The sequence below is a fragment of the Schistocerca cancellata genome, chromosome 2 (genome assembly GCF_023864275.1).
Source record: "Schistocerca cancellata isolate TAMUIC-IGC-003103 chromosome 2, iqSchCanc2.1, whole genome shotgun sequence".
NCBI lineage: Eukaryota > Metazoa > Arthropoda > Insecta > Orthoptera > Acrididae > Schistocerca > Schistocerca cancellata.
The window spans coordinates 515448937-515472248 of record NC_064627.1 but is presented as its reverse complement, the minus strand read 5'-3'; the positions used below and the strand labels follow the sequence as shown (position 1 = coordinate 515472248).

The 23312-nt window shown below is 39.2% G+C and overlaps 1 protein-coding gene across 1 annotated transcript in view; it reads right to left on the bottom strand.

The window, feature by feature from the left end:
* The window catches only part of LOC126162065 (geranylgeranyl transferase type-2 subunit alpha), an 81675-nt gene extending 58620 nt beyond the window's left edge, over nucleotides 1-23055 (bottom strand). The window contains exons 1-3 of the mRNA XM_049918326.1: nucleotides 22873-23055; nucleotides 22686-22796; nucleotides 11994-12118 (exon numbers count right to left, since the gene is read on the bottom strand). Coding sequence (XP_049774283.1) covers nucleotides 11994-12118; nucleotides 22686-22796; nucleotides 22873-22875 — 239 coding nt within the window. The 5' untranslated portion in view covers nucleotides 22876-23055. The remainder of the gene's footprint in view (nucleotides 1-11993; nucleotides 12119-22685; nucleotides 22797-22872) is intronic.
* Between the last annotated feature and the right edge of the window lie 257 nt (nucleotides 23056-23312).

The window sequence follows — 23312 nt, the reverse complement described above, 5'->3', positions numbered from 1 at the left end:
ACTATAGAGAAGTTGTGTTGGGAAGTCTTACTGCACCGACCTTATTCACCTGACCTTGTGCCCTCAGATTCTTTTCTGCTCTCTATCGAACAACCTTCAAGGAACTTCCTTTCCGCATGAAACTGTGCTCCAAACATGGCTCGGCAAGTTCTCCACTTCAAAACCATGTGATTTCTACAGTTGGGGAATTGAAAAGTGGTGGCAGACGGTTGTAAATAGTGAAAGAGACTATATTATTGATGACTAAAGTCTGTGCCATGTGTATCTGTTGTGTTTATTAAACTTTTAGAAAAACGCTACAAACTTATGCACCACACTAATAGTAATACATAAAGTAAAATTGTTTCCTTAAGATAAAATGTGAAATCTATATGAGGAATCCACACTGCTACCTGGCTTGATTTGGTCTTCTTTATGGTTATTTCAATAATAGCTGTAGTGTTCCCAGCCCATCGTTTTTGACATGAGGACACAAATTATATTATCTGTTGTGTGAAACCGTGGTTAGTTCAGCCATCAGTGAGTGTTGCAAGTGACTAGGGGCCCATAAACTTGCTCTCATTAAATCAGCAATTAAAAGTGCTTAAAGCTGGATATCATTTCTATTCATTTCATGAACTGGATGTTAATATGAGACCTTCATTCATCAAATGGAACACTGACTGCTCCACTAAACGCATGGAATATCTTTATGCAACCTTTAATCCTGGTGTAACACCCCACTCACTTGTCCAGTCTCCACATTTTATAGCAAGAACATCTTAAAAGAGATCTGGGAAGGGGTTCAAACAGCAAAATTCTGCTGTCTGAGTAAAAGTAAGTATAAGTAAATAGAATATGCAATTAGATGTCAAAATGCAAAAGGTTGCATTGCACTGTGAGTCCTGTGATGCCCATTTATACCTTCACCCTCACTTTTCCAGTCCGATATTTTCTCCACCACTCCATCTTGCACTTATTATGCTTCCTCCCACAATCCTACTTCTCCTACGAATCTAACCCTTTTCAGTTCTCATTTTGTGACTTCCACAGACAGAGGACCACTTGTCTCTCCCTCTATTGTGCCACTCACTAACTCCTCATCATCTCTTTGTTCCCAACAGCTTAAAGCCTTTCAGCTATTACTTCTTCCATCTACTTACACTGGATAAATAATGCTAGCTCAAAAGCCAGATAAGTCTCTGCAATTTTGTGTGTTTCTTGCATTATGTGAATGATATATTTCTTTATTGCTTCCACACTGAAAATTCCATTAATAATTAGGGAAAAGCAAAACTGTTTTACAAAAGATGCTGTGTACCTCTGTTTCAGAAAAGAAGTGGTGAATCTGTGGGACTATACACACTAAAAAGATAAACCATGTCATAGCAAGAATTTAATTGTTGTCACAATTTAAACTTGAATTCACATCATGATTCCTTGATGTGCTGGTTTAGGGTTGACAGGTGCAAACCATGCTATGTTTCCGTATCAGTTGTTGCTAAACTGATGCAGTGATACTTGATTCAGAGTTTCTGGTCCGGACCCTAAGCTACACTAGCAGCCTGGATTAAATTCCATGTGTGTCTATACAATCTTTTGTGGCCTGGGGAATGGGGTAATTGTTGCAGATTTTTGAAAAGAACAGACTGTTTGCCAGCAGCAGACACTATTCTCTCTTTTCCTTTTATCTCCTCAAACACAAATAAAGCAGTCTTCTTTCCTTCCATTTATTATAAAAACAAATCATTCAAGTATTCGAACATTTTACTTTAAAATTTAAATGTAAAATAAATATTTCTTAAGAGCACAATGAATCCAAGAAATCAGTTTTACATATTTGTTTGATAGCAGCAAGAGCTGATAGCTATTGTTGTTGTTGTTATTGTTGTGGTCTTCAGTCCTGAGACTCGTTTGATACAGCTCTCCATGCTAATCTATCCTGTGCAAGCTCCTTCATCTCCCAGTACCTACTGCAACCTACATCCTTCTGAATCTGCTTGGTGTACCCATCTCTTAGTCTCCCTCTACAATTTTTACCCTCCATGCTGCCCTCCAATACTAAATTGGTGATCCCTTGATGCCTCCGAACATGTCCTACCAACCGATCCCTTCTTCTAGTCAAGTTGTGCCACAAACTCCTCTTCTCCCCAATTCTATTCAATATCTCCTCATTAGTTATGTGATCTACCCATCTAATCTTCACATTTCAAAAGCTTCTATTGTCTTCTTGTCTAAACCATTTATTGTCCAAGTTTCACTTCCATACATGGCTACACTCCATACAAATACTTTCAGAAACGACTTCCTGACACATACATCTATACTCGATGTTTACAAATTTCCCGTCTTCAGAAACCCTTTCCTTCCCATTGCGAGTCTACATTTTATATCCTCTCTACTTTGACCATCATCAGTTATTTTGCTCCCTAAATACCAAAACTCCTTTACTACTTTAAGTGCCTCATTTCCTAATCTAATACACTCAACATCACCCGACTTAATTCGACTACATTCCATTATCCTCGTTTTGCTTTTGTTGATGTTCATATTGTATCCTCCCTTCAAGACACTATCCACTCCCTTCAACTGCTCTTCCAAGTCCTTTGCTGTCTCTGACAGAATTACAATGTCATTGGCGAACCTCCAAGTTTTTATTTCTTCTCCATGGATTTTAACACCTACTCCAAATTTTTCTTTTCTTTCCTTCACTGCTTGCTCAATATACAAATTGAATAACATCGGGGATAGGCTACAACCCTATCTCACTCCCTTCCCAACCACTGCTTCCCTTTCATACCCCTCGACTCTTACAACTGCCATCTGGTTTCTGTACAAATTGTAAATAGCCTTTCGCTCCCTGTATTTTACCCCTGCCACCTTCAGAATTTGAAAGAGAGTATTCCAGTCAACACTGTCAAAAGCTTTCTCTAAGTCTACAAATGCTAGAAACATAGGTTTGCCTTTCCTTAAACTAGCTTCTAAGATAAGCCGTAGGGTCAGTACTGCCTCACGTGTTCCAATATTTCTACGGAATCCAAACTGATCTTCCCCGAGGTCGGCTTCTACTAGTTTTTCCATTCGTCTGTAAAGAATTCGCGTTAGTATTTTGCAGCCGTGACTTATTAAACTGATAGTGCTGTAATTTTCACATCTGTCAACACCTGCTTTCTTTGGGATTGGAATTATTATATTCTTCTTGAAGTCTGAGGGTATTTCGCCTGTCTCATACATCTTACTCACCAGATGGTAGAGTTTTGTCAGGACTGGCTCTCCCAAGGCCGTCAGTAGTTCTAATGGAATGTTGTCTACTCCCGGGGCCTTGTTTCGACTCAGGTCTTTTAGTGCTCTGTCAAACTCTTCACGCAGTATCATATCTCCCATTTCATCTTCATCTACATCCTCTTCCATTTCCATAATATTGTCCGCAAGTACATCGCCCTTCTATAGACCCTCTATATACTCCATCCAACTTCCTGCTTTCCCTTCTTTGCTTAGAACTGGGTTTCCATCAAAGCTCTTGATATTCATGCAAGTGGTTCTCCTTTCTCCAAAGGTCTCTTTAATTTTCCTGTAGGCAGTATCTATCTTACCCCTAGTGAGATAAGCCTCTACATCCTTACATTTATCCTCTAGCCATCCCTGCTTAGCCATTTTGCACTTCCTGTCAATCTCATTTGTGCGATGTTTGTATTCCTTTTTGCCTGCTTCATTTACTGCATTTTTATATTTTCTTCTTTCATCAATTAAATTCAATATTTCTTCTGTTACCCAAGGATTTCTACTAGCCCTCGTCTTTTTACCTACTTGATCCTCTGCTGCCTTCACTACTTCATCCCTCAAAGATACCCATTCTTCTTCTACTGTATTTCTTTCCCCCATTCCTGCCATTTGTTCCCTTACGCTCTCCCTGAAACTCTGTACAACCTCTGGCTTAGTCAGTTTATCCAGGTCCCATCTCCTTAAATTCCCACCTTTTTGCAGTTTCTTCAGTTTTAATCTACAGTTCATAACCAATAGATTGTGGTCAGAGTCCACATCTGCCCCTGGAAATGTCTTACAATTTAAAACCTGGTTCCTAAATCTCTGTCTTACCATTATATAATCTATCTGATACCTTTTAGTATCTCCAGGGTTCTTCCATGTATACAACCTTCTTTCATGATTCTTGAACCAAGTGTTAGCTATGATTAAGTTGTGCTCTGTGCAAAATTCTACCAGGCGGCTTCCTCTTTCATTTATTAGCCCCAATCCATATTCACCTACTATTTTTCCTTCTCTCCCTTTTCCTACTCTCGAATTCCAGTCACTCATGACTAATAAATTTTCGTCTCCCTACACTATCTGAATAATTTCTTTTATTTCATCACACATTTCTTCAATTTCTTCGTCATCTGCAGAGCTAGTTGGCATATAAACTTGTACTACTGTAGTAGGCGTGGGCATCGTGTCTATCTTGGCCACAATAATGCGTTCACTATGCTGTTTGTAGTAGCTTACCCGTACTCCTATTTTTTTATTCATTATTAAACCTACCGTATTTACTCGAATCTAAGCCGCACTCGAATCTAAGCCGCACCTGAAAAATGAGACTCAAAATAAAGGGGGGAAAAAAAAATTCCCGAATCTAAGCCGCACCGGAAATTTGAGACTCTAAATTCAAGGGGAGAGTAAAGTTTTAGGCCGCACCTCCAAATCGAAACAAAGTTGGTCCATTGTAATAGGAGACACAATTTAGGTCGAATGAATGACGATACAGCTACAGTAGTTTGGTTCGAGTCGTAAGTTTAGCAGTTAAGCTTTACCAGGTAGCTATTGCTATGCGTCAGGCGCTCCGTCCGTATTTATACGGGTACCATTCCTTTTTCACGTGCTTCGTCTGGTTTGAATCGATTGCTTATTTTGATTTGATCAGATAAGTGCTGTTTTCTTTGTTATAGGTGTTTGCGTCACTCTAAGCTGAAAATGCATTACTGTACTGTGTCACGCATTGTTTGTCGCATTCTGATAGTGCGTGTTTACGGCCTGTCGCCGCTCACGGCCTGGCTTTCTTTTGTGCGCGCTACCGCCGCTTACAATTAAAAAAAAAAGAGAAAGTAATCGTCTCATTAGCGAAACAATGGCAAGAGAGTGCTATTTGTTGTTACTTACACTGCTGCTTTCTTTGATAATGATCAAGAAGAACCAAATAATAGACTGCGTATGATATAACATGTTCTGAACGAGAGTTAGGCGAAAATGTTTCTCCGTTTGAAAATCTTTGCGGCTGCTTCTTTAGTACATCAAATTCTCCACAGAAATTAGAGTCATCTTAGAGTTAAAAATCTAGTCAGTTGCCGTGCTTCATTTCCGACTGTATCACTATTAGGCATAAGAATAATACGAATATAAACATGACACGATACGTATATTCTTCCGCGTTTGCTGTTGTCTCACTCTAGTTTCGTAGTTTATTAGACAGGCAGGATTTAAACAAGATAGCAGCAAACATGAAAGAATACATGACAAAATGTTGATATTCGTATTATTCCTATGGTGAAGAGAATACAGCATGTGATTCACATTTCATCAGGTTCCTATTTGCAACCATCTCTTCTCACAGGTAGGAAGAAATTCAGAAAGTAGAGTTGGCCATATTGACAAACATCCCAAACAGTTTTGCATGTCGGATTTTCGCAGTACATAGAAATTCTGCTACATTCGAAGAGGAACAAAACGGAATTTGTATTTACTTCGTTGGATACGGAGGTTTTGGCGCCAGTATTTATCTTTGTGCCTACAAAGCATGCTTGTGCACATTTACATATATTCGACGGCAGAAGTTAGTTGTGGCGGCACCTACCAACATTTTTCAGAACTTCCACTTGCTTTGCACTCGATTCTAAGCCGCAGGCGGCTTTTTGGTTTACAAAAACCGGAAAAAAAGTGTGGCTTAGATTCGAGTAAATACGGTACTCCTGCATTACCCCTATTTGACTTTGTATTTATAACCCTGTATTCACCTGACCAAAAGTCTTGTTCCTCCTGCCACCGATCTCCACTAATTCCCACTATATCGAACTTTAACCTATCCATTTCCCTTTTTAAATTTTCTAACCTACCTGCCCGATTAAGGGATCTGACATTCCATGCTCCGATCTGTAGAACGCCAGTTTTCTTTCTCCTGATAATGACGTCCTCTTGAGTAGTCCCCACCCAGAGATCCGAATGGGGGACTATTTTACCTCCGGAATATTTTACCCAAGAGGACGCCATCATCATTAACCATACAGTAAAGCTGCATGCCCTCGGGAAAAATTACGGCTTTAGTTTCCCCTTGCTTTCAACTGTTCGCAGTACCAGCACAGCAAGGCCATTTTGGTTAGTGTTACAAGGCCAGATCAGTCAATCATCCAGACTGTTGCCCCTCTTCAGGAACCACGCTTTTGTCTGGCCTCTCAACAGATACCCCCCGTTGTGGTTGCACCTACGGTACGGCTATCTGTATTGCTGAGGCACACAAGCCTTTCCACCAACGGCAAGGTCCATGGAGTTTCAGGGAGAGCGTAAGCCAGTCTCTTTATAGTAATCAGATATACGATTACCAATAGAGTGGGTACACACTGACTTGAAGGCAGTCCACGCATCTTTTTCAATTTCACTTAACGAGTTGATGAGATCTGTATCTCGCATAATCTATCGTATTTGGGGCCAATAAATACTACCTCTTTAAGAGTTCGAGTCTCGGTCTGGCACACAGTTTTAATCTGCTAGGAAGTTTCACTACCTCTTCAATATTTGTATAACTGATATTGAGGATCCTTGCTTAGGGGTGGGCAAAAGCGTTCCCTTCTCTGACCAGCACTTTTAAAGATATCTTCAGTAATCCCATTTTAATACGCAGGGAGTGGATATATCCGCACGGGTTAGTAACTCATACGACCCACTCATTTTACCTGAAACATAGGCGTTTTGCTTAGGACACTCTTTACGTACGCAATGTTCTTCCTTTTCTTGTGACTGTAACACTCACACAGAAAGCAGCAGTATTTCGTATAACCTGCTTGCAATAGGGCCAATAGCACAGACCTTTTACTTTCAGATCTGCACACAGACTGCGTATTACACATATATATAAAACCATTATGAGGGAGGACTATCTTTAAACCTGATTTCGAGGAAGCTGATAGCTACAAATAATTAATATTTCTTAAAAGACATCATAGTCACCGTTGACTGTTTATACAGTCGATGGCGACTATGATGTCTTTTAAGATATATAATATGACTGTGAATCCCAACCATGAGAAGTTAAACAAATAATTAAGTTTACTGTCAAGTCACAATAATGGACTAGTTAAACTACCTTTAGGCTGAGAGCAAATACTCAGTAACTTGTAAATGGACATATATAAAACCATTGTTGAAGAATTAATCAGGCAAAGCATTCTTAGATTTTTATGTATTTGTACTGTTCCACGGCTAACTATGGCTTTAAATTACACAGTTTATGAGCAGGTTACTGACAAGCATAATGCAGTCTCCATTTTATGCACAAAAATGGCTTCCTCTCATGTTGAATCAGTGTCTGAAGGTAAAATAGTCCCCCATTTGGATCTCCGGGGAAGGGGGATGGGGGGGGGGGGGGGGACAACTCGAAAGGAGGCAAAAAATCAAAACGAGAATTGGTACCTGGAATGTTAGAACTCTGCTACAAGCAGGAAAACTAGAAAACCTTAAAAGAGGGATGGAAAAGAATCATATGGACCTCGTAGGAGTTACTGAGGTAAGATGGAATGGACATGGAGAGTTGCAGTCAGACGAATATGTGTTGTACTACTCAGGAGGAGAAGTAAAAGGAATGAATGGAGTAGGAATGATTATGACAAAGGAATTGGCTAAATGTGTGGAATATGTAGACTATGGAAATGACCATGTTATTGGAGTAAGGCTGAAAGGAGCACGAAAAGATTTACTGATTGTCCAGGTGTATATGCCAACTTCAGAACATGATGACCAAATTGTAGAGGAAACGTATAATGTAATAGAGAGAATAATGGACGAAAATAAAAAATGCTGCAAAATAGTAATGGGAGACTGGAACACCATTGTGGGAAAAGGGAAAGAGGGAAGCATAGTAGGCAGTCATGATCTTGGAAAGAAAAATGTTAGAGGTGAATGGCTAATTGACTTCTGCAGGGAAAGGTAGCTGATAGCGGCAAACACATGGTTCAAGAACCACAAGAGGAGGCTCTACACTTGGAAATCACCAGGGGATAAATACAGAAACCAAATCGATTTTATACTGGTAGAAGAAAGATACAGGAATGGAATCAAGAAAGTACACACATTACCAGGTGCAGATATTAATAGTGACCACAACTTACTTATGGCAGAAATAGAAATATGAATGAAAAAACTGAAGAAGGCGACCATGGTGAAGAAGTGGGATCTAGAGAAGATAAGATCCAACAAAGAACATATTACAGAAATGCTGTCTCGGGAGTTTCTCAACACATTGCAAGACAAAGAACCACCTCACAATGCCAACGAGTACTGGAATATGCTGAAAGAAGGAATCATTAAAGCAGGACAGCACAATATAGGATATGTAAAAGGGAAAAGGTCAAAAAAACCATGGGTCACACAAGAAATGATTTCCAAGATGGAGGAGAGAAGAAAATTGAAAAACAAGTGCACTGAAGATGCAAGAAAGGCATACCGAAGGTTAAATAATGAACTGCGGAGAGAAACAGAGCAGGCTAGGAAAAAATGGCTAAAAGAGGAATGTGATGAAATTGAAGAACTGGACAGGAAGAGAAGATACAACCTACTATACAACAGAGTAAAGACTATGACATGGGAACAAAACAGAGCAGGAAGTGCTACTATGGAAATTTTGAGTAAAGACGAAGAGGTAGTGTACAAAGATCGTGACGATGTCCTCCAGAGATATGAAGAATATCTAAAAGAGATATATGACACAAATAGCAAACCAGAAACTCTGGAACTTGAATCACACAACAGTGTAAGTGATGATGAGAAAGGACCAACCATCATAATCGAAGAAGTAAAGTCTACCATAGCTCCAATGAAAAATGGCAAAGCGTTAGGTATAGATACGATACTGGGAGAAATATTAAAATGCTTGAACCAAGATGGAATAAGAGAAATATTGAGATTATTTAATAAAATATATGATAGTGGTGAATGGCCTGAGCACTTTCTGACAACAGTAATGATTCCATTACCGAAAAAACAAGGAACTAAGAAATACAGCGAGCACAGGACAATCAGCCTCATTTCACATGCACCCAAAGTGATGTTAAGAATAATTAATAAAAGACTTGAAAAAGTAATGGAGGAGAATCTTGGCGAGGAGCAGTTTGGCTTTAGACGGAATACGGGCACCAAAGATGCAATACGGTTCCTACGAATCTTGGGAGGAAGGTTTATTGAAAAAGAAAGAGACCTATATATGTGCTTCATCGATCTAGAAAAGGCATCTGACAATGTGGTTTGGGACAAGCTGGCGACTATAATGAGGGAAAAGAGAGTGGACTGGAAAATCAGAAGACTTGTAAACTTATTATATCTTAATCGAAAAGTTTCACTTAAAGTGAGAGGAAAAAGTACAAACTGGATCGGACTAGGAAAAGGAGTAAGACAAGGATACCGTCTATCACCTACTCTTTTCAACCTCTACTTGGAAAATATGATTGACCAATGCCCATTAGATGACAAAGGCGTAGAAATTGGAGGAAGAAGAGTAGGGTGTTTGAGGTTTGCTGGTGACATGGTCCTTCTAGCCACAGGGGAAAAAGAATTACAGGATTCGGTGGACACCATTGAAACTAACGGAAAAAAATATGGAATGAAAATTAACACAAATAAAACAAAAGTATTGGCACTAGGAGGAAATAAGGAAATAAAAATTATGCTGAATGGAGAAATACTAGAACGGGTGCAAAATTCTAAGTATCTTGGAAGCAGGATAGACACCGACTGGAAGTGCACCACAGAAATCAAAACAAGGATAGCAATGGCAAAAGAGGCGTTTTATAAGAAAAACAGAATTTTCTGCAGCGGTCTGGACAGAGAACTCAGGAAGAGACTCATAAAATGTCTTGTGTGGTGTGTTCTTCTATATGGCGCTGAAACATGGACTATGAGGAAGAAAGACAGAGAAAGGCTGGAGGCTTTTGAGATCTGGACATGGCGGAGGATGGAAAGAGTAAGTTGGATGGACAGAGTAAAAAATGAAGAGATATTGAGAAGAGTGGGAGAGAAAAGACAGTTACTAGATGTAATAAAGAGAAGAAAAAGAAATTGGATTGGGCATATATTAAGAAAGAATGACGGACTGATCAAAACAGTTTCGGAAGGTTATGTAGAAGGGAAAAGGAAGCGAGGAAGGAAGAGATTCCAGATACTGGATGACGTGATGGACGGTACAACATACAGCAGCCTTAAGAAGGAAGCAATGGATCGCAGAAAATGGAGAGGCAAAGGCCCTGCTACTATAGCAGATAACTGATGATGATGAATGACAAGTTAATTACAAATAACCTTCTATGCGAATATCTGTAGGTATAACATTACTCTCACTGTTCTCATAAAAATGTCGGACAATATGAAAGTATCACGTACAGACAAAATGGGAAGAATTCATGCTTTTCAGATATTAGAACAGCTTTTACAGATTTTAATAATCTTCTTGGCAAACTCATAAATCTGTTTTTCTCTCTCTTGCGAGGTCTCTCAAGGTGATGTGCAACTGGTCCTGTTGTATTAGACAAGATGCCAACTTACTGTAAATTTCAGAACAACCATGGCACAATATGATAACATTATCAGTGCTAGGGCAATAATTCGTTTTTGTTGTATGCATTAATGCAACGTCTACCATTTTGTCTCACATTATCTGGATGAAATCCTGAAAGACACAGAAACTGGTACCTCAAAATCACTAGCAAATCGCACATTATAAAGCAAAAGAGGTTATGAAATAAAAGTACCGGCTACAAAAAGTTAATTTAAATACCTAGACACTGATAATACAAAACTGATCAAAAATAGGCTAATTATTCGTAAAATAATGATTATCAGACCCTTTGTCTGATGTCCCAGCAGTTGTAAGGATGTTACAAGTGGAAGCATTACATCACTTTGGATAACTATGTGTGCAAAAAGCAACAGATGCTTGGAGTGATAAAAGAAAACACAAAATATATATTACATGGTTACACACAGTATCTGTCATATGTGACACAAGTATTTTAGTATTGTTCTAAATCTTCAATGCATTCAGGAGAGTAATGAACATGAAATGATCACCTATATCAAACATCGGACTTAATTTGAGGAAGAAGTTTCTGAAACTGTACGTCTGGAGCACAGCACTGTGTGGTAGCGAAACATGGAGTGTGGGAAAACTGGAACAGAAGAGGATCGAAGCATTTGGGATGTGATGATACAGACAAATGTTGAAAATTAGGAGGACTGATAAGCTAAGAAATTGGGAGGTTCTGCACGGAATTAGAGAGGAAAGAGATATGTGGAAAACACTGACAAGGAGAAGGGACAGGATGACAGGACATCTGTTAAGACATCAGGAATGACTTCCAGGGTACTGGAGGGAGCTGTAGAGGGCAAATACTGTAGAGGAAGACAGAGATTGGAATACATTCAGCAAATAATTTAAGACAGGTTGCATGTGCTATTCTGAGATGAAGAGGTTGGCACAGGAGAGGAATCTGTGGTGGACCGCATCAAACCAGTCAGAAGACTGATTACTCAAAAAAGGTGTCAAAAGACAGAACAATCTTAGAGAAATGTATACTTGAATGTGAGAAATCAAATTCCACTTGTCAAGATAGAAACCAGTATATGACCAACAGTAAACATCAGAATAGCATCAATTGTATGGTATTAACTGTAGACACCATGATGAAATGTGCTGAAGGCTGTAACAAAACAGATTCAGGTGGCAACATGTTAACGTCTTAAGACACTTAATGTTACTCACAATGTACCTGAATTCCTGGAAATATAGTAGTGTCTCTCTCCTTATATTCCATAGTGTATATATATCTGGGTTAGCTGTTAGAAGCTGTCCAATTGCTTCAAGAAGCTCCTCATCCAATTCATCATTCTTGCGCTAAAAAATAAATTAATCAGTTAAAAGTTCTTACTATATTCAAATTAATTATGTCAATAGAAGGTAATGTGATATTCTAACAACCTTTTTTTCCATTTCAGTAATACCAAAAACAACTTTTATAAGAATACAGGTATTTACTTTGTTAGTATAGGTATATACTAATGTTAACTTTACTTTTAATAACTTTACAGAGGTACACACCACCTCAGACAACATAACTTTCTATGCAATAAATAGAATTTTAAAATCATACACAAAACACTGAATCAATGTGACAAGGCTACCAGAAGCTATAGAAAGAGACTGCTCTGTGCCTTTCATAGCAACTAAATTACATTACTTGCTTTAATGATGTTACCAGATTATAAGTTTTATGTGCTACCCAAGTCATACTATCTGAGGAAATACAACATTAAGTACTCTAAAAAGAAATTACTAATGTTGCAGTTGCTCTTCAAACAGGTGCCTGTTGCATACTAATGTAAATACATTTCCCATCTACAACTGTATAAGGAGTATTCTGCTATTTTTGAGTCGGGCACTCACTATCAATATTTCCTCTTCCAATATTTCAACTGAATAACTCCCAGTCATTGTCAAGAAAGTTAACAACTGTCACTGTTTGGACTTGTCAATGGATTGATGGTTTTCAACCAAAATATCTGAAGAGAAAGTAATGCTGAAATTTCCTGGCAGATTAAAATTGTGTAGCAGACCAGGACTCAACCATGGAACTATTGCCTTTCATGCCCAAGTGCTCTACTGGTCAAGTTATTCAATCATGATTCACAGACTACCCTTATAGACTCATCTATTATCTTTCAAACTACACAGAAGTTCACCTGTACATCTTGCGGGACTAGCACTCCTTTCTTCCAGGAATTACACTACCAAATGAGGTTTTCAGGAATCTGTACTGAAAAAGGGAACTAGTGTTTTTAGAATTTTTGTGTGTCCGTTGTTAAACCACTTATATTCCCATTATCAGCTACTATAATATTGATGACAATGGGGAGGACTGTAATGTAAGGTAGGAAACGAAGTTCAAGATTAGGATACCACACAATGTGTTTGAATACATCCCTAATTTCTGCTTCAATTATTTTTTCAAAAATCAAGAAAAATTTCATAAAGAAATGCTACATCATAATTTGGTGATTCACAGACACTTCCACTCATTTGTCTTAGAAATCTGCAAGCTACTCTCATTATGATTACTTCAAATTCACAGTCACTCAGTGCATTGTCATGAAACTATTTGTGTGTAGGACGATGACTGCTGATCACACAGATTCGTACTAGAGCTATTAAGCAGCCCTCTCATGCTCAATATTATTGACAATAATATTGTGCCCATATACTGCACTGAACTGCAAGGCCAAGAACAGCACAACAATATTGCAAAATATATTCACAGTAACGTAATCTTGCAGAGTAACCATGTAGCCAATGGATTACCACATTACAGGTGTCCAAATCATTATTAAGCCCTACCACATTTCACTTTTGGTACATAAACTTGGCTAGAAGTTGGGAACAAAACAAGATTCATCTGACCAAATTACATTCGTCCATTGCTCCATAGTCCAAGTTTTATGGCTTTGGCACTTTTTTTTCCTCTCTTGGAAAATTGCATCACTGATGAGTGGTTTTGGAAATCCAGTTTTCCCTGCAATTCCTTTCTTATAGAGCTCCCTTTGTGTGTGGCTATTTGACAGAGCTTGCAAGTGCGACATTCAGTTCTGTAGTGACTTTTGCAGCTGTCATCCTCCATCCTCTTATTTTTCATCACAATCCTCTTCAAGTACCCACGGTCATGATCACTCAGCACAAACTTTTGTCCACACTGTGATATAGCGGATGATGTTTTTCTGGTGTTCCTGTATGTGATATATAAATCTTTGGTACGGTGCCTCTTGAAACGCCGTGGTTCAGGAAGCATCCACCATAAGAGCACCAAAAATTTGCCCATCTTCAAATTCTCATGGATCATTCCATGTCAGTTCAACGAGGGGCTCCAGCTCATAATCTCAGATTTGACTGAAATTCAGTACACTAATTCTACCATGTGTGGAACACTGATGTACAAAGTATTAGTTTCTCCTGTCAATTAGTTCCAGAATTATGACTTGTGAAAGAAGGTGGCGTGACCCGGAAATTGCAACCCGCATCTGGCAATCTATTCTTCAGACCCAACTTCAGGTCTTAATAACTTTGGAACTATTCCACACAGTCAAGTGAAACTTTTACAACCCAGTAACATCCATTTAGAGAACACACTCCATGAATCAAACCACCAACAACGTAATTTCTGAGGGAAAATAAAAAATTCCAAAAAATGATTAAAAAAATGTAATACATTAAAAGGTACATATTGTAGGTGCCCTCTATGCCAAATATAATTCACTCAAAAAAGGTATACATTTTTTTGTGGTAAGCTTAATGTGGCCTAAACGCACACAGAACTCATCATGCCCATATCAGTCACAAAAACTGAGTTACATGCACACGAATATACAAAACTTTGAAAAATTACCTGAAAAACATGGATTTTCGAAGTGTGGTAGCACAAAAGGGACAAGTGGTGTCCAAGCCAAATTTCACACACTGCATAAGTAGACCATAATATAATATATGGCAAAATTTCAACTTGTTATTGCAAGGCATTTGTGTACAATAAAAGTTGACAGGGATGTATTTGGTTACGTTTCTTTTAACACGATTTAGCAAGTAATAGTGATGATGCAGACAGCTTGTTTCAGATAAAGCTGCAGCAATTGTTGGGAACCATTAGGCAACAGAAAGTTAAAGAATGGTAGTTTTCAGGGACAGAATGAGTCATTGTTAGGCAGGAACAACAAAGGACACAAGCAACAATTACACGTTACCCATGTTTTTAAGATTCTAGTTCAGACTGGTCAGTACTGTTGTGGAAAGTCAGTATGGAGGCAGAAGAGTGTACTAGTGGTGCTTTTGTTCAAACAAGTTGCAGTATTGGTAGAGCACAAGCATCTGAATTTCATAAAACAACATATGGAACAAAATGTGGCATTCGCTTTGTACTGTATGATCTGGATGAATCTGGCCAAGATTTGTTGCTATGGAGATCCGAGATACACCCTGTGGGCACAAGAAGTACAGTTTCAGGAAACTTTAGTGTTTGTTTTCATCATATGAAAGTGTTTCTGGATAAGTATTCTTTCCTACAAAGAAGTTGTTTTGATCCATTTCGGATTCATAAGAAGACGGTGAAGTGTAGCCTCAGAGAAATTGATATACTGTTCCAGAGCACCCCACTCCCAAATTCACTCACTCTTACCCATAGGTGATCTCTACAAGTTTATTATTACTAATTTAAAACTGTCAGTGACTATAACAGCAGCCTCAAAGTTCTGTTCTTCATACAAAAAATCCGTATCCAGTTTAATAACAGAGCAACTGAGTGACTGGTTAACATACGGCGGGCATTCAATAAGTAAGGCAACTCATTCAGGATTCCAATACACCATATTATTCCCCACTCTTCTGGCTACAAAGCTCTATTTTTCAATATAATTCCTATCTATTCCATGCAATGGCCTTAGTGGGAAGGCCTACATGCCCGCACGGTACAACTCTATTGAGCAACGTTGGAGCCAACATCTTGCTGCAACAATGTACTGTTTCCCGTGAAGTGTATCTTTCATTGGGCCAAACAGATGAAAGTAAGAAGTGAGAGTTACGGGCTGTAAGGTGGATGAGGAAGACCAGTCCAATGAAGTTCTGTGAGCTCCTCTCGGGTGTGCGGACTTGTGTGAGGCCTTGCATTGTCATTGAGAAGGAGAAGTTCATTAGCATTTTTGTGGTGACAAACACATTGAGGCCACTTCTTCAATTTACTGGTGGTCGAACAAGACACCTTTGAGTACCACAACCTGTGGAATGAGTGTGTCTTCAGCATCGAGGTATTTGTTTGTGATCCATCAATCACCTCGAATTAGAGAGTCTGTACAGTCCAACATTGTAGGAGTCACAGCTGTATGCAGCTGGCTGTCACACAGGAGATCGAACAGGTTTATGTGACCTTCTTGCGATGATGACAGATGTTTTGCTCAATGACTTATTATGAATTTGTTCCCTGTCCAGTCTCTTAGTCATTCAATAAGCACCTATGAATATCTAGGGTGCTCTGGTTATCCACCAAAAGAAACTCAATGACAGGTTTTGGCTTGAAACGCAGCTCCATTACAGATGCCATTTTGAAGGTTATGTATAGCGTCACCAGCTGTCCGAACGTCATGAAACTATCGGGGCTGAAGTGGGAATATTCTACAATGTGCCACAATAAACTCTGCACTTTTTCAATTGAAACTGGGCAAGTAAAAAAAGGTGTAGCATTACTGATTGAATGCCACTCACAGATTACCACATCACCTCTTATGTGCAAATTTTCTGTAGTAAATACTTAATGTATTGCATTTAAATAATTTAACAACTGCAAATTCACTCTCAGTAGCCCAATGTCCACACAAACAAGAAATATCAAACTTATTCTTTAGTCCAAAATGATTTACCATATATTATTAATCATTTATTCATTGAATGTTCAGAAAGCAGACTTTCAGATTGCAACTGTTATTCCCTTAAGACTGTACATTATGTTGAGGTGCTAAACAACCTTTTACACTGCCGTTACTTATCTCACAGGCTTCTTCCTCCCACTGACTTCAATTATAAACTCATTTAGATGTAGAGGAGGCACTGCTTTTAACTCACACATGACATTTGACACTGTTTCTCCTACCTTCTACCTCCTGCCATGCAACGCCAAAACATATCGAAACACTGGTTATTGGCTCATTTCCTGGGTTGTAGTTGCAAAACTGCTGGCCAGGTGTAAATGCTGAGCCAGTGGGTGTCTGGGTGTTGGCAAGCACCTGGTTTTCCACATCAGGTCTTGCATCACCACAATTTGTTAATGGGGTTTGTTTGCTGTGATGCACGCCTTCAGAAAAGAAAGTTGAACCTCCTCTATGCCTACTGAATTCTCACTTTTTAATTTTAGTATTGTCTTCCTCAGTTCATGCTTGCAGTTTAAGTCACTGTGGGTGTTACGTGTGTTTTAGGAATATTTTGTTGCAACACATGATCCTCCACATTTAGGGAAATTCTACAATAGCATCTTGCACATTCATATGATGATAGCTCTATGCAGTGTATTTCAATGTTTTCACACCATTGATCTGTATTGAATACCACCGAGTTGTTCAGTGGCTATATTTCAACTTCAAGCTGATGTACTTTATTTTTAACATACTGCACATTTTTTTCTACCTTTCAGGTACACAATGAAGAAAACTCTGAACCAGTTGAGATACTTTTGAGGGACATGAGGCTGTTGCTACAATTTATCCTAAAAGAGGCCTGGTGCTCATACATATGACAATAGGTGTTTGACCTCGTGTGGCCCTACACTCACATGCCGTACTCTCACTAATCAACTCCACAAACCTCCCTTTCCCAGTCCGGTTGAGGTACAGACCTCGCGTAGTGTAGTCCCATCTCCCAATAATCAAACAATGGAAAATCCAGGATGGAATGTAACAATATTATAAAAAGGAAAGTTGTCACTCACCATATAGCAGAGATGCTGAGTCGCAGATAGGCACAACAAAACGACTGTCATAAATAAAGCTTTCGGTCAGTAAGGCCCTCATCAAAAATAGATGACACACACACACAAATGCAACTCACACACGACTGCAGTCTCAGGCAACTAAAACCAGACTCAGTTTCCACACACACACTCGTGCAAATGCAACTCACACACACGACTGCAGTCTTGGGCAACTGAAACCACAATCAGTTTCAGTTGCCTGAGACTGCAGTCATGTGTGTGAGCTGTGTGTGTGTGTGTGTGTGTGTGTGTGTGTGTGTGTGTGTGTGTGTGTGTGTGTGTGTGTGTGTCATCTATTTTGCAACTAGACTTGTTGTGTATTCAAGCTGACTGTCCAGTCATGCTGTGCATGTTGTGTTGGCCCTGGGCAACAACAGACTACCACCAGGGCCCCACACTGCCTCATTCTGACTTCAATTACAAGAGCAGATGCACCGCTGCTTGACACAACACCAAGGCAGTACAATGCACTGCTGAGCAAGGTTGCTGCCACGCCTTATTGATGAAAAGCGTTGGCTTCGGCACACCATTGCCAGCCCATCCTAGCCAGATGCTACTGTCCCCTCCCCCGCCTACTGTAGACGCAATAAATATTTGTCATCACTGGTTGCCTTCATCTTCTGCGCCTACTCCCCCATCCATCAGAGAACCACTTGCCTGCACTCAGTCCACACCTTTAGACAACATAATAAATGAGTCTTTTTAGTTCACGTATTTTCCCAAAATATTTAAAGCACAGGAGTTGTGCCCTTACTACAGAAATATAATGTGGACAGCAATGAAAACCACATGCCAGTTTCATTACTGTTTGATTTTCTCAAAAATACATGAATCAATCACGAAAGAAAATTACACTAATAAATACAACCTGTTTAGTAAAGCACACTCTGGGTTCCGAAGTGGGAGAGGTACAATATCAGCCATAACTAAGTTCACAAATGTGCCACTTGAAGGTCTTGACAAGGATGACTGTGTTACGAGCACTTACCTTTTTTTTTTTTTTACTCCGCAAGCCACCCAACGGTGTGTGGCGGAGGGCACTTTACGTGCCACTGTCATTACCTCCCTTTCCTGTTCCAGTCGCATATTGTTCGCGGGAAGAACGACTGTCTGAAAGCCTCCGTGCGCACTCTAATCTCTCTAATTTTACATTCGTGATCTCCTCGGGAGGTATAAGTAGGGGGAAGCAATATATTCGATACCTCATCCAGAAACGCACCCTCTCGAAACCTGGCGAGCAAGCTACGTTCTTAAGCCTGTGTATGGATCTGACACTGCTGACCACCAAATACTAAACAAGCTACAAGCACTAGGCGTAAGAGCAACAGCAAACGAGTAGTTCCAGTAAAACAGAGTGAAAAAGGTATAGATAGTTCACGTGTCTGCTTATGACAATTGCGCAGTAAAATAGCTATCAGACAAGAAACACATGAACATAGGCCATCCTCAGGGTAGTGCATTGGGTCCAATTAAGTTTTCAATATTTATGAAAGACATGTCGCACAGTATAACACATGAAAAAAAATTCTCTTTGCTGATGACAGCAACATAATCACTGATAAAACACCAGAACTCTTATCAAAGAAAGCAACTGAAACCCTCAAGAATGTTCATAATATGGCAGCATGTAATAAGTTAATAGTGAATATTAAGAAAACAAAGAGTGTGCACTTCAGCAAAAAGAGGGAAAATAATTCGGTCACATTAACCCTTTGCACTCCGTTATTCAGACACATGGCACCTTTGTGCACTCTTACTTAAATTGCAGCCACCTAGACGGCAAGCATACCACAGAACAGAGTGAGTCTCTTTGTGAATACAATGAAGCTACTGGCCAAATATTTGGGTATACATTAAAACAAACAGTGTTCTTTCATTTAAACATAATTACATAAGCATTACAAGGCTGATATTTTTTGAAACTCTCCAGGGTGGTCTGTTTCCATTGTCATCTCACTCAAATGAATCACTGTCATCATCAAAATCACTGTCACTCTCTTTTTCACTTGGACATTCCACTAAAAGATCTACCCTCTCTTCCTCAGAAAAGACTGAGTGTGAAGAACTAGTCATTTTGCACCTACTAACTTGAATATAACAATTACAGCTTTTCGCTAAACACAACTACTATGGTTTGACACCAAGTTAAGACAAGTTTCCCTAGACGGCAGTACTACGCAGCATGGATGCTTAGTGTCATATGAGGCTTGACACCAGAGTGGAAACCAAATTTGCAATGATGAGCGCCACTCACTGTTGGACTGGAATAGATGAGAGAGAGAGAGAGAGAGAGACAGAGAGAGAGACAGAGAGAGAGAGAGAGAGAGAGAGAGAGAGAGAGAGAGAGAGAGAGAGAGAGAGAAGATTGTATGGCATTATTGTCTGGAAGATCCTGGTTGGGGTTGTTCAGCTGCCTGGTGCATTCCTCTCCATCTGACATCACATTAGCAACTTTCATAAATTTGTGATTAAGGTGAAATGAAATTATTAGGACAACACAGACACCGCATATCTGTGCAAAGACAATCTCCAGCCTGGCTAGGAATTGATACCAGGACCCCGTGACCCAAGTGGCAGCGACACCATTAGACCATGCGCCGTATGATGTGAACATATTAAGCATCAAATTTATTTTTTAATACCAGTCTTTGATCACAATATAAAATCCTTCAATAATGACTGGGATGAGGATAAGATTAGAATAATTACTGCATGCATAGAGGCATTCAAACAATCACTCTTCCCACCCTCCTTACGTGAAGTGAACAGGAAGAAACCTTAATAACTGGTAAAATGGGACATACCCTCTGCCATGCACCTCATGGTGATTTGCAGAGTATAGATATAGATTCAAATATATTGACATCATCTGTGTGTTATGGAAAGGCAGATAATTAACTCGAGGTAGGTGTTAAGAGTTATCATTATTTTAAACTTGATGTGGATTCAGAATAGTTCATCTCATATCTAAAGAAAGTTGCTGTTACCAGCTGAACATAAGGTTTGCAGAAGCCATGGTAGACACGTGACTGGCAAAATCAAAATTTACTTGAAATGATAAAAAGAAAAATGTACAATATATTGGGTAAAATTGCTTAAGAACCTGCATGGAGTATTTCACAAAGACTAAAAGTTGTTGGACTGTTCTTATATGCTGTCAATTCAACTGACTTTCACCCATAAGTTTCAACTTCCCAGGAGTGCAGTGATGCATTAAACATGAAAACGGCATCTGGCCAATATTCACAGGTGCATGTCATTCAGTTTAACATGTCAAACAATGGAAAATCCACGATGGAATTTAACAATATCATGAAAAGGATGGTTGCAACTCACCATACAATGGATATGCTGAGTCACAGACAGGCACAACAAAAACACTGTCAGAAGATGAGCTTTTGGTCAAAAGCTCACTTTCTGAAAGTGTCTTCATTGTACCTATCTGCAACTCAGCATCTCCACTATATTGGAACAACTGTCCTTTTCAGTCCAACATGTGATAGGTACATGAACTGGTCTAGTGTCAATATGTGACAGTGCCATGGATAACACATACAAATATGTTAGAAATAATGGTAGGCATGGAATCATTGATGGGCAGTTGTCATAATCATTGCGTATCTTCAAATCAGCACCAGTAGTGTGTCATGATGGTGAAGAGAGATTTTCAAATTCTCTGTGGTTGGTTGGTTTGTGGGATTAAAGGGACCAGACTGTGACGGTCATCGGTCCCAATTCTCTGTGGAGTAGTGGTTCATACAGAATGAAGGTTATTTCCACTGAACCACCAGCATGACCATCACAGTAAAGACTGAACAAATTGTACAAACGGGATCACCTGGCCCAGAACAGATTTCTCTAAGATGGGGTGTACTCATAATGGTCAACACTTTAATCCCTTCCAGTCTTGTAAAGATAGTCAGAAGATCTGCATACCCCTTTGAGGTAGGAAAGCCTGGTTAGTATTTAATGCCATGTTAACACAAAATATATGCCAGAAATAATGGCAAAGCAAATAACATACTATGAAACTATTCACAGAATACAATATTAGGAACCAAAAAGTACACATGTAATAACGTTTTATAATGCTTACAACAGTGTTATTTTTGGGGAGTTTTAGAATGAAGAAGAAGAAGATGATGATGATGATGCTGATGATGAAGAGAAGAAACACTGATGATGGCAATACAGTCAGTGAAAAAAGTTTGAGAAAAATAAAATAAACAAAAACACAAGTGTTTTGCATCAAGGTGGACCCACAATATCAAGTTGTTAAGCAATGAGCTATTGGAGAAACACAAAGTTGCACTGGGAATGATGAGGGAAGGAAACTGGCCATTTCTTTTTCAAACAAACCACCCCACAATATGCCTTAATCAGAATTAGAAAAACCACAATAAACCTAAATCTGGATAGAAGAATGGGCACTACAAACCCATTCGTCCCGAGTGAGAGTCCAGTGTCTTAAACATTGCATCCCTTCTCTCAGTTTAACCCCTTACTGACATGCAGTCACAGATAATACAGTAACATTTCTTGTCATTATGTCGTTCACAATGTTGCTCTGTATTCAGTTCAGTTTTTTTACTATATCTTGTAAACGAAAATTTACGCAAATACTCTATATTTTCTACACAGATGAATTTTATTTTCTATGTGGAGCGAATGACTTGGACCACATCTTTACTATCAGTTTGTTCCTGTCTTATATACTCCAGTACTTGCTCGCAGGTAAATCTAATATAAATGATCAGTGCTCTCAGATGGCCGTATTTCTTGCTTAAATATTTATGTAACAGCTACAGTGGCAGATTGCTTACCTTCCCTAATATGAATATCAAAGCAGCAAATAAATATTTAATTGCTACAGAGACGACATGAAAATGGAAAATTCAGTAACGTTACCTTCCTGAAAACTTTCTCCATTCCAGCACGGTACAGTTTAACTTTTTTTTCTCGTTCCTTTCGCTTTACTTCTTGCTGTTCTGCAGTTGTTCGCGTCTTGACACGGCCGTGCTACAATTAAATTTAGATGTCAAAATTCCTTATTTCTATCACAAATAGGGTGAAAAAAACAGCAAAATCAATTTACCATTCTGTAGGATGATTATTCTATGGCTTTAGTTAAATTCAGAACTCTGCTGCTAAACCATATACAAGTTTTCCGATTACGGCTTCAAACACCACACCTCCTTAACTTTGTTGTTCTATTGTTGTTTTGCCCAGCATCCCTAGCAAGCACCTGACACGAAACGCCTAAAAGTCGAATATTACACTATTCACATCGAAGTGGGGTATCGATTTGCAGAAATATCAAATAAAAGACGGTCGAGATTGTACTCCGGAAACACATTCGACTGTATCGGGCCTGTCGGCTATATAATAACGAGCTCCTCCCCCCCCCCCCCCCCCCCACACACACACGCAAAATCGCTCCCAACCAGTTCGTATTTCTTCCCCCCATCTCCCCTTGGCTGTGGTTTGACATCCCCGTGCCAACTTTTTAGTGCAGTGTTTTAAGTGAGTATTCAG